A 16,897-nucleotide genomic window follows, 5' to 3' on the forward strand; every position below is an offset into this window, starting at 1 on the left:
ATCTGTAATCCCAGCACTTTGGGAAGCTGAGGCGAGAGGATCACTTGAGCCCAGGAATTCAAGACCAACCTAGGCAACATAGCAAGACCCCATCTCTACAGAAATTTTAAAAATCAGCTGGGCATAGTGGTGTGTGCCTGTGGTCCAAGCCCCTCAGAAGGCTGAGGTGGGAGGATCGTTTCAGCCTGGGAGGTAAAGACTGCAGTGAGCTATGATCACATCACTGCACTGTAGCCTGAGCAATAGAGCAAGACCCTGTCTTAAAAAAAAAAAAAAAAGGCCGGGCGCGGTGGCTCACGCCTGTAATCCCAGCACTTTGGGAGGCTGAGGCGGGTGGATCACGAGGTCAAGAGATCGAGACCATCCTGGTCAACATGGTGAAACCCCGTCTCTACTAAAAATACAAAAAATTAGCTGGGCACGGTGGCGCGTGCCTGTAATCCCAGCTACTCAGGAGGCTGAGGCAGGAGAATTGCCTGAACCCAGGAGGCGGAGGTTGCGGTGAGCCGAGATCGCACCATTACACTCCAGCCTGGGTAACAAGAGCGAAACTCCGTCTCAAAAAAAAAAAAAAAAAAAAGTACACGGATTACAATGGACATACAGATTGTTGTAACACAATACGAGAAACCTTGTATAAGATGGCAGAAGAGAGTGCTCTTTAGTGAGAACACAGAAGCAGCAGCCATTTACCCTGGCTGGGTTAGAGAAGGCCTCACCCTCAAAAATTCCTTAAGTCTCAGGTAGCCCTCAGGAATCTGAATTAATAATAAACACTGCCTGCTTATGGTTCAATATTACAATTTGAGAATCATGGCCTGTAACTGATTCTAAGGTCAATCTGCGTATCAATCCTTTTTCTAATCTAATATACTTTTGAGAGAACATGGTACAACTGGATGATATACTTCATGAGAAGTAAGACCTGGGTTCTAGTCCTGTTTGTATCACTTTCTACTCATGTGACTTTGGGCAAGACATTTAACCTCAAAAAGTCTCAATTTTCTCACCTATAACATGGAGATAAGATACTATTACCTTGTACATCCCAGCTATCTTAGAGTCACAGATGATTTAAATGAGAAAATGTATACCTGTCTTAGCAAAGTGGCAACCAATAGGTGCTGATAATTTAACTAGTTTCAGGCAAAGGCAAAATGTTTAGAACTACCACACTTGAGCAAGTGGAAGGGCACAAAATCAAAAGTGTTTGCTGGATGGTGATTCTCAGATTCTCATTCCCACATTTCATACAACAGCAGCGGAACAAAAAGGGCAGTGAATAAAAGAGGGAAGGGACATGACTCTCAGTGGCCTGGCTCTACAGAGAGGACACAGAGATGACCTTTATGCCCACCTTCCCTTCTGCTCTCAGGGTGACAACACCACAGCCAATGTGTTCCAGCTGAGTGTCTGACTTCTCAGCCTTGGCTTTTTAAATGGGTTGTGAAGAATGTTTAAGCAGGGAATGGCTCCACCACAATTAAAGGCATTCAGTACCCAAGAGGAATGGTAATAGCCGAAATCAAGTACCTGCAGCAGCTTTTTCCACATAATGAAGCTCATTATAAAACAGGGACACTTGGTGATATTTTTCTTTCACCACGTTGGATATATAGTGCAACAGCGTTTGCTTCCTGTCTGTTGACTTTGTATCTAAGAGCTGAAAACAGAAGTGAACAAGGGTTAGGTACAAGAGTAAAGGGTAATGGGAGAGCTACCCCTCAGATGATGATTTCCCTCCCGGAGTCATTCACTGAGTACAGTCGCCCCACAGGCTGGCCCATTCCCATAGGAGAGTGAGAATTCCGTTTGCTCCTCAGTGAACCAGTGCACTGATGCTTAGCTGGCTCGAGGACTTTCCAACCAGGGCACATACTTAAGCATAGAAATGACTCGAAGCACCTAAGAATGGTTCACAGCTTTCCTCTACTCTAGTTCCTCTTTATCCACAGGTTCACTTCCCATGGTTTCAGGAAACCCACACGTTTCAAGTATCCAAAAATAGTAAACGGAAAATTCAAGAAATAAACAATTCATCAGATTTGAATTGCACACCATTCTGAGTATCATGATAAAACCTTGCACGTGCCGTTGCCATCCCTCCTAGACCAAGAATCATCCCTTTGCCCAGCAGATCCACACCGTAGACATTAACTGCCATTAGTCACTTAGCAGCCATCCGAGTTATCAGGTCAACAGCCGCCTACTGTAGTGCTTGTGTTCAAGTAACGTATTTTATTTAACTGTTCTATCTATCTATCTATCTATCTATCTATCTATCTATCTATCTATCTAATTTTTTGAGACAGAATCTCACTCTGTCACCCAGGCTAGAGTGCAGTGGTGCCATCTTGACTCACTGCAACCTCCGCCTCCCGAGTTCAAGCAATTCTCCTGCCTGAGCCTCCCAAGTAGCTGGTATTACAGGCACCCACCACCACGCTCAGCTAATTTTTGTATTTTTAGTAGAGATGGAATTTTGCCATGTTGCCCAGGCTGGTCTTGAACTCCTGATCTCAGGTGATCCACCTGCCTCAGCCTCCCAAAGTGCTGGGATTAGAGGTGTGAACCACCACACCCAGCCTATTTTATTTTTTAGTTATTGCAAATCTCTCACTGTGCCTAATTTATAAATTCAACTTTATAACAGATACGCATCTCTAGGAAAAACCAGTGTATATATAAGGTTCGGTACTATCTGAGGTTTCAGGCATCCACTGGGGTCTTGGATCACAGCCCTAGTGGATAAGGGGGACACTAGACTTACATGAACTCTCCCAGCCCTGCATCTGCTATCCCACCTTCCCTGCCTTAAGAGCAGGACAACTCCAATTTTAGTGCTCTTCAAAGTGAAGAGCCAGAGGAGAAACAGGATGTAGAGCCAGCAGGTGCGTGCAGGTGCCTCCTACACAGCAGGGCTCCTATGCTCGTTTTTACATGTAGCTCAGCCCCTCCTTTATTTCCTAGCCTGTGATGACCTGAAACAGACATGCTTAACTGATCATGATCTGCTGGAGGCCAGAACGGTGACTGACAGGACGCTCCTTATTAAATAACTAGCTCCCTGGCCTGGGGACTCAACCCACTGTCCAGCCTTCTCATGTAGCAATCACATTAAGCCTGCACAGCCTGGAGGGGGGCCACAGAGGATTTTCTCTAGTCTTGTTCACATTAATTAGGTGACTTTGCAAATGAGAGCATCTTGCACGTAACAACAACAACAAAAATTCAAGAAAATATAGAAAAGTTACTAAAAGCAGTCTGAAAAATTTCCCTGATTCCACCCAACCTCTGCTAACATTTTAGCCTATTTCCATTCAGTCTTTCTCCCCACATAGTTACTTAGCTGAAATTCAACTGTACCTGCAATGCATACCCTGCTTTCTTTTCTAAACACAAAATCATCCTTTCTTGGAACACTCTTCATCAGTATGTTAACGGTGGAAGAATAGTTCACTGTATTAACTAGTGTTAAAGCACATTTAATTATTTCCCACAGTTAGACCTTTAGATTGTTATTAATTTGCAATTATAAATAAAATACAGCATTCAAAATTCGGAAACTTGAGAAAAGACGCCTAGAAATGGAAATACTGAGTCAAAGACTAAGTAATTATAGGTTCCACGTGCTCTCTGTCAAACGGTATTCCAGAAAATTTGTACCAATTCATCTTCCCATGGCAGAAAATATTCATCAAAACACCCCCCATCACCCTAACTTCTCTGCCAGCCATCTGTCCTTCACATAAGTGTCAGATTTCTTTTAGTCCACTCACCAGATCTAAACTCTGAAGTTTGAATCCATAAACTGCTCCTCTTTTACTGCTATTCATGTAGTTTCCAAGGGCTAAGATGATCTGCAAAATAGAAGGTGAAAACAAGCCCATCAGCACAGCACTCCAGGCACTGAACACAGCTCAAGTGGCCCTTCACACCTATATACAAGACAAACTGCACTTGCCTCCAGAATTTTCTTGAGTTTTTGGGACGACTTTATAGAGACAGATGCTGCTATGATCGCATGTAGTTGCTAGATTCCAGTCAACGAAAGGAAAAGAAAAAAAGACATGTTAAAAATGGGAAACTAATTCACAACTGAATATTAACACAGAAGAAAGCAGGCAGCAGGCCTGCATTCAGAGCCTAGACTTCAAAATGAGAGTCTACTTTTCCTAAGCATAACAAATTTCATTGTCTGCTTGGTCTTGGGTAATCATATTGTTACATGCAAGGTCTTTACTGAAACTATTCACAATAAGTAACATAGGAACCTTGCTTATCACAAAATCTGTAACCAGTCTATAACCATTAAGACTCAAGGTTAAGAGTCCACAGCTTCTTCTGGTAGAACTCAATTTCCTGTCCACTACCTCTAATCATGTCATACAATTAATATTTTTAAACCAATGAGGAGGCATCAAAAATGAAAAAAGGGGGGAGGGGAATATAACACCCTCCAGAAGTTCTCAGAACATGTTTTCAACAGACACACACTACAATAATCAGAAACCAACAAATGTATTTAGAAACAGAATTGGAAGAGAACTGAAGTTTATGATAGTCATAAACTCCACCAGATTAACACAAGGGAATGAGGATTGTTGGCTGTTATGTCTATATCACCACAGTTTACTGTAACAGACTTCCAAGAAAGAAAATGCTTATGATAAATTGAAAGTTTTCAGCAAAAGCTTGTAAATCTGCTCACTAAAGATAAGGCATAATTTTTAGAAATGAAAGTCACATTTTTAGTCTTGCCAACCTGGCCAGAGGACTAGTATCTTCAGAGGGAAACCAAGTTTGAGAAAATGGTTTTCCTTGTCCTCTGTACTTTTGAAATCTAGAGAACATCTGTAGACACAATAAATGGCATTCTTTCAGGAGAATAGCAATATGGAATATGGAAATTCACCATTTTTCAAATTTACTTTGCATGCGTAATGTGGAAAAGATGGCTGAAATAAAAATGCACTTTAGAAAGTTCTGGGAAGGAGTCTTTAGAACCATCACATTGAGTGCAATTCTGGAAGAGACTTTAAAAAATAACGATTCCATATTTCTTTGGTCCCACTCTCCTGCCAAAGTCAGTCCACTCACAGGAGTCAGCATCTGAATGCTTTCGGCAAAGTTCCCAATGAAGGCCATGATGGTCATCTTCTGCATGAGCCTCTCGATTTTACTAAACTGCATCATGAACCGATCTTCATCTGACAAGTTTTCCAAAGGCTTCCTTTCCCGCTCATAGAGCCGAAGCACTTTCACTTCATTCTCAGTTGGCAAGAACCGCATCAAGCATTCCACAAAGTCTACAGGCAGTGTCTTCAAGTCAAATCTAAAGACAGAAGTGGAGAGATTAGCATTAGAGAGAAAAACCTCCTACCCACTTCTCAGGTTCATCCATCTGGTACAGCTCATCAAATACCAAGTGAACAAGTGTAAGATTTCTCCAGCTGTCCTGTGAAGTCCCACCCAGTGCTGGCTCTTGACTATGCCTCAGGTAACTTAATTGGTTCTTCCTGAAAACCTGGACCTTATCACAATTGCCATCCTCAGTTTTTAGGGTACTGGCATAGCTCTAGGCCTCTGGAATCAGGAGTAAAGAAAAATAGGAAGAGGGAAAACAAAGGCTAATGCATCTGATGGTTTAGTGGTTCAAGGACATAGTTTAAAGGCACTGTGAAGTACTGCTAATTAAGGAGATTAACACTGTATACATCATTACGGAGTATCTGGTGAGTTATGTAAAATATTTCAATTAAACCTGGTAATTTTTCTTCTTCTTTGGGAAAAAACGCATCCAAATGCCTGTATTATCTGAATGTTTTAGGTTAAGTGCATCCATTCCTTGAAGTTCTTTTTGGATATATGCTTAATTTGAACAAATGAAGTATTTGTTACAATCTCTACTCTCTATTATTCTCTGGACAATCTTTGTTCAGCTAAATAGAATTACATTTAATCATCATGACAAGACAAACAAGATCTATACAGACTGAAAACCAGGCTGCATGTCAGGTTTCAATGTCAGAAATCAGAAGAGACTGTAGGAGGCACTGGACTACTAGATTATGACCCTGGTTGAGGACACAAAATTGGACCAAAGGATTTCTCAAGGTCATTTACACCTCTAAGTCTCTAAATAAACTTTACAAGATACCAATGTACAAAGAAATGGTTCCTAACACATTTAATGTCTTCATCACATTTGAAAGTCACCATGGCCACAAGAAGAATAGAAGGATTCTTCTAAAAGAGAAGTAAAACCAATGCCTTCTATGCAGTTCAAGAATAAAACAATGAACTTTGTTTAAAATGTCCTGGAAGTACTAAAAGCAAAACAATTCACATTCCTGTTGTTATGAATTAAAATATGCATCTGTATCATATTTGCATCTGGCATTGAACTGTTTCATTCCACAAATGCCATCAAATTTGTATTCAACAAATACAGACAAAATCCAGATACCCCGGAGGAAACGGACATTTTCTACCTTTTCTTAATATCTGCCACACTCAGCTCAACTTTCCTTTTATGTAAGCATTGCTGGAGGCCCGCAAAAGAGAGCAGAGCAAGATAATAAATGATGTCACAATCCAGATGTTATTCTTCTAAAACGATTAGTTACTCATTCTAATGCAACACTCCCCAGGGTGATTTCTGCTCCACCTCTTTCGTGCTGGCATCGTATTCAACGTTGAAGTAGCACACATAGAGTTCAGGAGGTCTCTGAAGTGTGGATATCAAAAACTGCTCCAGCTTTTATCTTGGGTCTTGACTCACTATTGAAATACTTCTGTCATCTCCTAATTCATAACTTTCACATTTTCATTATTTCATAAACTTACTAGAATACAATTTTCCGGAATGCCCTGAACTTACACATGAATAGCTTTACATATCTCCTCGGCAGTCTTTCCAGCTTTCCTTAAAGTTATGGCCAGATTTTTGGCCCTGTTTGCTTCTAGTAATGTCACTTTGTTTGTTCCCTTCTGTGATATCTTCTGTTTGCTTGAAGAAAGATCAATGGCAGGACCTTGGGCTTTTGTCTTGAATATTTCTTCAAATTCATCCACATTTAAATCCTAAGGTAGAGAGGAATGACCATGGAAAATTGGATTATATTTAAAAATTAAGTCTGAAAGCCACCAGTTAGTTTCTGAAGCAAAGACCTTACTTTTTCTATTAAGTTGTCTTTGGCCATGGCTTGCTCTATTTTTCTTGTTTTTGTTAGGGTACAACTTATGGCACACACACAGAAGTAAACACAGGCTGGGTGCGGTGGCTCATGCCTATAATCCCAGCACTTTGGGAGGCTGAGGTAGGTGGATCACTTAAGGTCAGGAGTTTGAGAGCAGCCTGGCTAACATGGTGAAACCCGGTCCCTACTAAAAATACAAAGAATAGCCGGGTGTGGTAGGTGCCTGTAATCCCAGCCACTTGGGAGGCTGAGGCAGAAGAATTGCTTGAACCTGGGAGGGAGAGGTTGTAGTGAGCCACGCTTGCGCTACTGGACTCCAGCCTGGGTGACAGAGCAAGACTCCATCTCAAAAAATAATAATAATAATAATAAGTGAACATAAAAGTAGACTACTACCGATTCTAACCCACCAATCGAATTGCTTTTCAATAATTAACTTATATAGACAGCTGCCACAGATTAAAATTATCCATCAAATAAGGCAGTGAGTGTGATAACTGAGTTCTTACTCACTTACAGTCCAAAAGTTTTTACGTACTTCTCTCAATTAAGGGAAGGAATTATTATGTCAGATCCATATTCTGTGGCGTACACTGAAGATGCTCAAAAGCATTTATTCCATTTTAACATAACTCTTTAAACATAGTTTTAGAACCACCTTACAAAATAGCATCCAGTGTTATTCTCTGACATTACATATCTGATTTTTTTTTTTTTGAAATGGGGTTTCACCATATTGGTCAGACTGGTCTCGAACTCCTGACCTCAGGTAATCCACCTGCCTCGGCCTCCCAAAGTGCTGGGATTACAGGTGTGAGCCACTGCGCCTGGCCTGTGTCAAGAGACTTAAAACACTAGTACTTGATCTGTGACACTTCCAGGCTAACAGAACACCCATGTTGGCTCTGCTGCACAGAGTGCATCTCTAGTTTCTAACCAAGAATAATACCTCCAGAATTCGCTCATCATCAATTTCATTGAAGACTGTCCCATTGATCTGATTGGGCTTCAAAGCAACCCAGTTAAACACCGGCATTCTGAACTTCGTCTTGATTGGCTTCTTAATTTTCACAGCTAAAGATGTCAAACAGAATGGAATTAAGATCCCACGAAAAGCCTATGACCCTCAAGAACAATCAGACAACAGTCCCTGCAGATGACACTTTAACACTGGAGGAAGGTTGGCAAGAGGTGTGCAAGTAGGTTTTCAAAGCTAGGAAACAACACACATGGCCTTGGCCAGGGCCATTTGAGGTCATCATCTGAGGTCATACACTGATACAACATTGTATTAAAAGCTGTCTAAGGGCCAAGAGTTGATTTTTTTTTCTTTTAATTCTGGCAACTGATTTGCTGCATTACAGTTACAATATTAGGACCATGGTTGGGACAAATAAAAAGTGTTGGAGAGAAAAGACCATTTTTTGACATCCTAAATTCTTGGTTGTAGACCGCATATTTACAAACAAACCTTAGAAGATGATCGGGTTGCAGACAGTGGCTGCCTAGACTACCAGGCGTATAAGCCATGAATGCTGACTTTCCACCAGAGCAAGACCTTCCTGTGGGCGATTTCGATAATGAAGATATATTGGCTGCTGAGTTATTTCAAATAGACTAAGGGCCATGAATGGCCGAAATGAGTTTTTGGGGTCTTGCTCTGTCACCCAGGGTGGAGTGCAGTGGCACAGTCATGGCTCACTGCAGCCTTAACCTCCCAGGCTCAGGCGAGCCTCTCACCTCAGCCTCCAAGTAGCTGGAATTACAAGTGTGTCCACCATGCCTGGCTAATTTTTATATTTTTTGTAGAGACAGAGTTTCACATGGTGCCCAGCTAGTCTCGAACTCCTGGACTCAAGCAATCTTCCTCGCTCAGCCTCCCAGAGTGCTGGGTTTACAGGCATGAGCCATCATCCCCAGCCTGAGAAAATGTGTAAGACAACAGAACAACAAAAAAGGTACATACAGAGCAAGACTCTGTTTTAAAAATAAACAGATAGATAAAGAAAAGAAAAATAAAACAAAGAAATCACCGGCACAGTGGCTCATGCCTGTAATCCTAACACTTTTCGGGGCAAAGGTGGGTGGATGACCTGAGGTCAGGAATTTGAGACCAGACTGGCCAACATGGTGAAACACCATCTCTACTAAAAATACAAACATTAGCTGGGTGTGGTGGTGTGCACCTGTAGTCCCAGCTACTTGGGAGGCTGATACAGGAGAATCGCTTGAACCTGGGAGTCGGAGGTTGCAGTGAGCTGAGATCACACCATTGCACCCCAGCCCACAACAACGAAACTCCATCTCAAAAAGAAAAGAAAAGAAAAATCTAGAAATTGTATTGCTCCTCAGAAATGGCCACAGTCCCTTCCCCTTCTTTTTGAAAAGCAAGTTCTTCCCAGGAGTCAGCTATGTTTGACTAGGAGGTATCAATATGTTCATTAAAAATACTAAAAACCTCTTAATAGAGAGAATGGGACCTATCTGTTAGGACCATGGGGAGTGACAACTCCTCTCACTGTGAGGGAATAAGCTAAAATATATATAGGTAATATAGATATTATATAATATATAGGTAATCTATTTAAAATTATATTTGACCATTATGTATCATAAAGAAGTCTTCTCAAACCATTTAGCCATATACATTCACCTTCATCAGTCTGTCCTGGGTAGGCCACCAAACTACTTGGGAGCTTCACTATTTGTCATTATTAGCAAGAGAGGGAGGAGAACTTCAGCGCTTCAGTGCAGAACAATATAAAAGCGACACGCGACTAAGCTTGTAGCTGCTGCTGGTCTGCCTCAGTTGGCGTTAACTGACACAGACGGTACCTCTCATTCCTCCAGAGTTACAAAGGCCATTTAAACAGCAGGAATGTCATCTGATAAATCCACACAAAAGCATGCAGAAACACAGACACAGCTTTAGCCAAACCAGGCCTCTCCACCACCAAACGTGATACCTTTGTGCCCACTACCCCACATATCAGATTCCTCGCCTTAGAGCATTTCGTCTATGCTACCCAGGAAAACGAATGTTCTCAATGGGACAAAGGAACAGACCTTCCTCTAGCACTTGCTCTAGCATTGCCTCTGGCACTTTGGTGATGTTGGGGATCGGAGCAGGGGAGGGGCTGCCAAGGAGTCTTTTCATAAACCTGAGGTGACAGGTTGGTGCCCATGGCTTCCTACCTTCCTTCCCATAGACATGGCAGACTCATGACGCTCGCTAGAAGTTATGACATTTGCAGCCACCCTTCTAACTATTTAGCAAGGTCAGGAATAAGCCTGAGATCAGAACACAGGCAAGAACGTTCTCTTCTTTGGAAAGGTTTTTCTGACTTTAACCAGAGTGGGACTGGGGAAGAGGAGGAGGGCACATAGGTGACCACTGGACACATTGCGTCCCCATGGTTGAGGCTAAAGGTGGTAAGTGCTCCCTGGAGAGGGCCAGAGACCAGCATGAGGGAAGGAGGGAGAGAGGGAATGGAAAAGGGGCACCTGGCACCTTTTTCTTCTTCTTTTTTCCCTAGAGGAGATCTAAAATAAATCCTTTTAGAGTTGAAGCCTCAGATGCAACTCTAAAAATTAAAAGCAAAAAAAAAAAAAACAAAAAAAAACAACCTTTTTCTCAGAGGGAATGGAAGAGAGTATGTGAATCCAGGATGTCTGCTTCAAGGACGATAATCTCTTGTGTAGGTTCAACTAGAATATGTGGGCAAACCTGGAATAATCATCAGCCACCACCAAGAATTCCCGCAGACACAAAGTCAAAATGCAATGGATCAAAGCAAAATGGAGTGGAAAGATGTCAAGGCACAGCGTGACCAACAGGAACACATGGCAAATACTCAACGCACGCAGTGAGGAGCAACCTACAGAAAAGCTTGATTGGCCCATCTTTTGTGGAAGCAGAAAGAACAGAGAAAATACAAAAAAATTAGATATGGTTAGAGTCAAGTGGCTCAGCAGTTCACGCACTCAGCATAGAATTTCATGCTTCTTGGACACGTTTCACAAGGCAGCACAGAGCCAAAAATTCATTTCCATTCAGGCCTGCCTCCAAGACTCAACTATTTTGTTTTAAAAATTATCCTCTTTAGAAGAGGGAAGAAAAAAATTATTTCATCATAGTGGTACCAAACAGCAATACTGAACTGTGCTAGGCATTCCATAGGATCGGAATAATTTTTACATGAAAAACAATCAACCGAAGTCCAAATTCACATTGTGAAGATCCAAGCACATCCTCCCAAAGAGACAGCAAAGGTTCCACCTGCTCAGGTGACCTACCCAGGGAAAGGGAGCCAGACTTGAGGAAGTAAGCCTTATTTCTCAAATGCATATTTCACACTATTAATATTTTCTCTATAAAATACAAAGAAAACTCTCAACTAGATAAACTATGGGGCCCTCCTCTTGGCCTTCTGTCTTGACCACCAAGAACATGCCTGCCCATTGAAGAGATAAGGCCCCACCCCACCCCACCCCGCCGTTGCCTCTGGATCCAGAGGCCAAGTGATGCCACAGGTTTCTGATTTCACAGGAGGCCTGAGAATATCAGCTCAGCTCTGTCTCTTGGTTCTACTGGGACATCCTGATTCTGTCTGGCCTCTTGGTTCCAGAGTGAGAGACAGAATTACTGAGCACACTAGCAAAACATCTCACCAAAAGGGCTTCAATCACTAAGTATTAACAGTCTAAATAAGGATGAGTGTTAAAGAGGGATTAAAGGCCTTGCAGAAACTGCCTGATCTCAAGCTATCAAAGACTCCTAAGGCTCTTGTAATGCTTCCAAGACATCCCTCTTAGTATCCCATTTAGTGGACACTTACGGAAATAAAGAGTTTCTCCATTTCTACGTACAGTCCTCTAAATTGCATAAGCCACAACAGGGACCACTTCCAATTGTACAAACCCTAAAAGCAGTTGGTTATCAGCCGAGCACAGCGATCTATGCCTTAAAAGACTGAGGCAATTGACAGAGCCAACATATTTTTAAAATCAAGTAGTGGGAAGAGCCCAAGCAAAAAAAATCAATCAATCAATCCCACAGGACACGGCCCCTTGGAAGGAAGCTTTAGACACATCTCAACCTCTGGGCTCTCACTCGGCCAAGGCGGTTCTGAGTTCTATGTTAGTGCTCAGGTGCATGGAAGTGGATGAGAAATCACACATTAGTGTTTGTCAGAGACAAAGGAAGCAGCCCTGAGTGAGACACCATGGCAGACATGTCTCACAGCAAGTGCTCCTTGGGGGCTACTGAGAGTGCCTAATCAGGGTGGCCAGGTGCAGGGGACAATTAGAGCTTTCCACACCCAGTCACTGACAACAGCCTGGTGATGGAACACATTCCTGGGGCTTGGTATGAGGTTTCTTGTTTGTCTGTTTGTTTACGTTCCATAGTCCATCAGTTCCACGATGACTCTCCTCCAACTTTTCTCCTTCAGATGTAATAAAAGTTCTAGAAGAAAGTGGTAGACGGGGAAGATCTTGAAGGATAGAAATAAGTCACCGATTTACTGTGAACCTTACTATCAACTGGAATCTTGGTTGTTTCCCCGACAGTTTTATATAGAAGTCGGGGTGGAAGTAAAACCATGGATTTGATGTGGAATGAATTTATTCCAGGTGACTCTGGGGCATCCAAAAGGGCTCCAGTCATTGGAATGAATGAGCCCCGATTACCAGCTGGCAGAGCTGCAGATGGGAGCCTGGAAGGCATGGAGATCGGGAAATCTTTACAGCTAAGACTGTCTTTTAGACTTTGGGCAAAAGGCTTTGAAAACTATCACAGCCTTGAAAATAGAGGCTATGAGAGTGGTAGTTCTTCACTGGAAATAAAAGACCGCATGAACAGGCTCAACTAAATAAGGAGGCAGCATTACCACATGTCATAGGGATGGCAAAGCCTAGAGCAACTCCAAATGCCAGGGAAATACTTCAGGACTGGGAAAATGGCTTGCAGTATCATCTTGGTTTCCTTGAGTCAAAACTAAGAACTTAGATGTCAAGGCATCAGAGTGACTCTCCTCCTCCTGCTCTGACCCCTACCTCCCATTTTATTTCTGGTGAGATGAGCATGCTGTTTTCTATCTCCTGGTTAGCAAGAGGACATGAATTATTTGGAAGCATTTTAAGGCATGATAATATGGCTGTTGGCAGCACTTCCTCCTGGAAGTTTAAATCCACTCTAGCAAATTCTGATGTTCTCAAATGCTCAGAAGACATGCTGGAAGCCTACATCAGGCAATTATACATAAAAGCATGTTTTTCTTTTATAGATGACATCATAAATACCTTTAAAAAAAAGAGTCAGAAGCACTCAATGTCTGTGCCTAATATTGAGCTTTGTCTACTAGATGTGTCCAGAAAGTATCTGCTGAACCCACAAAAATGCACTGATCCTCAAGCAGGCAGTTTGTCTCGCTTCGATTCTCTAGATGGGATCAGTGGAAGGCAGGAAAATGGTGTGGGAGATCAGAACCTCCCATTTTGGGGTGTGGTTGTGAAAAAGACTACTCAGAGCAAAATGCCTCCCATGCATGATGACGTCCCCTCTGCTGGCTACATCAGCAGGAATTTCTTATGCTAGGAAGAGATACATGTCATTGCAAGAGACCTGGACTTTGAAAGAACAGCTTCAACTCTCTAAGACAGCATTTCTGATATGAGTACCTGGGTTTGAATTCTGTGCTCTTACCTGCTAATCCTGAGTTGAAAACCACTGTGGGTGAAGATGTTCCGGGCAGTGGGGGTGCAGAGGGAAGGGGAGGTGCTAAGGGAGGAGCTGGTACAGTCTCAGCTACAGGGCCTGGGAGAGGGGGAGGAGGAGGGGGCGGTGGGGGAGGAGGAGGGGGAGGAGGGGGTGGCGGTGGCGGTGGCGGCATAGGTGGTGTTACTGGACCATTTTGCACTAGCAAAGAAAAAAGAAACAGACAGCTGTTGAAAATAGGAGAATGACTTTCCTGCAATTAAGCCATGTGCATATAAAGTCATCTGAAAACAACACACTTAAAAGGACAAAGGATTGTTTTCAAAAACCATAAAATGTCCTCATTGACAAATGGGAAAAATATTTCAACATATGTGAAATGAGGATTTATCACTTTAATCTCAAAATGTAAACAGTTAAGAACTACTTGAGAAAATCAATTCTAAAAGAACATGCCAACAAAAAATGGACAAAGGACAGAAGTGGACAATTGGCAAAAGAAAAAACACAAATATTCCAATACCACCTTAGTCCTCCTGCCAAGGTTTCTTACCTGTTTCGGGTGTGTCTGAAGAGGGAGGCAGTGGTGGTGGAGGAGGGGGCAGGGGTCCCGAGGAAGCGGCCCCCGTTGTGGGTCCCACAGAGTTACCTGCTACCACTTCTGACCCCGTGGACAATGTGCCAGAAGCCACAACTGGCAGTATGGCAATATCCCCATCCCCTTTCTTCTGAATTTTAATGGTCCCTTGTTTCTCCAGTTCATGAATCTTTTTTTCCAGGGTAGACTGTCTTTGAATTGCTTCTTCTTTTTCTTTGACCATTTTTCTTAATGTGTGAACTTGGGTATTTGCATCTTTGTAGATTTCCTGCAATAAAGTCCAAGGTCAAGAGTTTGTCTTCACATAACATTCATACTTATTACCTTTAGATTGGCAAATTGAGGATAAAGAGGAGAAAAGATACTCATATAAATGGGAATTCTATGGAACTCAGCGAGAACCTATAAAGTCTCATTAATTATTAGTTGTGTGCTAGTAATGCCTGTAATCTATTCTAGCTATTGTTGTTGGTAATGGAGTTCTTTCCGTTTAATAAATGCAGCTAACTCAATTTTCCCTGCAGGTGGAAAGACACAGAGCAGAAATGACCCTGAATGCTGACTCTGGAATCTCCTGAGGGTGCTCTGGTGGTGCATGTTTTCCTTTCCTTTAACATTCATTTGTAACTCTTAGATCCACATATCAGCTAAGATAGACAAAAGGGCCCTAAATCAGACTTGGATACAAATCAGACTGGGATTAAAAATCTGCAAAGCATGGAATAATCTACTCATGAGTAACCAGGGGCTGACCGTTCCTGAATGGCTTTCTCTAGCCCTCACAATGCCCCCTTGACCGAGCTCAGGATAGCAATTGTTGCAACATTTTCCCTTCCATAATGTGGTTAACAAAACAGGCCAAAGCTTCCCTTCACTAATTACTTACTTCTGTCTAGGTTTTTAGCAGAAAACAAAGAAGTTACAATTTTTAATTCAAAGGCTGTCCTGGTTCCTTTTATAAGGGGGGCCCATAGAGGTTCTAGTGAAAGGGTTTTATGGAACTGAACTTCCTTGCTGGGCCTTGTACAAGCGATCTCTCACCACAAACCTCCAGCAAGCAGGGAAACATTCTTCACACCCTGTCTATTATTAATAACCTAAGAGTCTGAAGTTGAATTGAGTCCATATGCTACAACTGTGTCTCGAAGGTGTGCCAGAAAATAAATCTCCTAGACTGAACTGTAGGACACGTCAGGATATCAGGCAACACACACAGACACGATAACCATCACATAAAAGGTGCCATTTCATCAGCAGTGGTGTATAGGCAAGCCATTCACCGTAAAGCCCTCCAGGCATTTTGGTGTTATTACGTTCAGCAAAATTCCAAGTATAGGGATGGCACTCCATAAATACCTGGCACGTAAGGTAAACAATACTAAGGCCACATAAAATAGCTGGGAGTAGCTGATAATAAAATGGATTGGTTTTGCTTTGCACCCCCTGCCTTTTTTTTGGTGAATGCCATTAAGCCTAGCCTGTGTTGTAGTTCACTGTTTCCACAGCAACCACCAAATCTGGTTTGGAGTGGAAGCAAAGCAAAGAAATACAAAGAAGCCCAAGTCCTAATAAAAATAAATAAGTGGCATGAATTAAATCCATGCTGTGTTTTTATTTCCAACCAAATGGGTGTTCCACAGAATTAACTCAGCCTTCTCCAGATGGGAAAACATTGCTGCTCCCAAAATCTGTGATAAGGAAATACTAAACCCCCAGTATCTGATTGCACACACATGTGTATACATATGCCGACTGTGTGTACTTTTCATCTGAGCATCACCTCTGAAACATTTCCAATAAATATGCTGCATCAATGCATTCCTCTGAAATGAATGAACTCAGCGTTCGACTGGCTGAAGCTGGAGTGAGTGCATTCCCTACCGTGCCCATCTGGGCGGCTATCATCATCACGCTTACCCGAACAACATCCAGCTCCTTGTTCCTCTGCATGAGTTGCTTTTCCAGTTCCACAATCTTGGACATGGCTTCATTCTCTGTGTCTTGCAGTTTTTCAGATAACTGGAAAATTTTGAAAAGCAAGCAGTGTCACAATACAGGATCATCCCGGTCAGGCCCTCAGTTCTCAGAAAGTGCAGCTCCAAGGTCATTAGGGGCCAGGGCCCTGCATGTGTTCCACAAGTTGCTTTCTGGAAATGGTAATATTTATAATACGGTTCTGAATACATATTTGTTTCTACCAGGAATTAATAACTTATACATGATTCTTAATAAGACCCACGTGTTAGCTCCTTAGTGTTTAACACACACAGTCTGCCTCCCTCCATTTCTGCAGGGGCGAGCAAGGGTAGAGACAATAAGTAGAAAGAGAAGGGAAAGTCCACCTCCATCCCCCACCTCCGTGCCAGGAAAGGGCCACCA

General features: G+C 42.4%; 1 protein-coding gene across 12 annotated transcripts in view; it reads right to left on the reverse strand.

Moving 5' to 3' along the window:
• The window catches only part of FMNL2 (formin like 2), a 316,443-nt gene that overhangs the window by 15,663 nt on the left and 283,883 nt on the right, over positions 1 to 16,897 (reverse strand). For 8 of the 12 annotated variants that reach the window (XM_064382750.1, XM_064382761.1, XM_064382762.1 and 5 more), the window contains exons 13-22: positions 16,436 to 16,537; positions 14,474 to 14,786; positions 13,909 to 14,121; positions 11,085 to 11,105; positions 8,152 to 8,276; positions 6,884 to 7,086; positions 5,101 to 5,335; positions 3,965 to 4,033; positions 3,780 to 3,860; positions 1,534 to 1,663 (exon numbers count right to left, since the gene is read on the reverse strand). In XM_064382750.1, the coding sequence (XP_064238820.1) occupies positions 1,534 to 1,663; positions 3,780 to 3,860; positions 3,965 to 4,033; positions 5,101 to 5,335; positions 6,884 to 7,086; positions 8,152 to 8,276; positions 11,085 to 11,105; positions 13,909 to 14,121; positions 14,474 to 14,786; positions 16,436 to 16,537 (1,492 nt within the window). The remainder of the gene's footprint in view (positions 1 to 1,533; positions 1,664 to 3,779; positions 3,861 to 3,964; positions 4,034 to 5,100; positions 5,336 to 6,883; positions 7,087 to 8,151; positions 8,277 to 11,084; positions 11,106 to 13,908; positions 14,122 to 14,473; positions 14,787 to 16,435; positions 16,538 to 16,897) is intronic. The other 4 variants (XM_064382754.1, XM_064382759.1, XM_064382756.1 and 1 more) reach the window with 1 other exon arrangement.

Source organism: Aotus nancymaae, unplaced genomic scaffold (genome assembly GCF_030222135.1).
Source record: "Aotus nancymaae isolate 86718 unplaced genomic scaffold, 86718_ANA_hifiasm-v0.15.2.pri h1tg000029l, whole genome shotgun sequence".
NCBI classification, from domain to species: Eukaryota; Metazoa; Chordata; class Mammalia; order Primates; family Aotidae; genus Aotus; species Aotus nancymaae.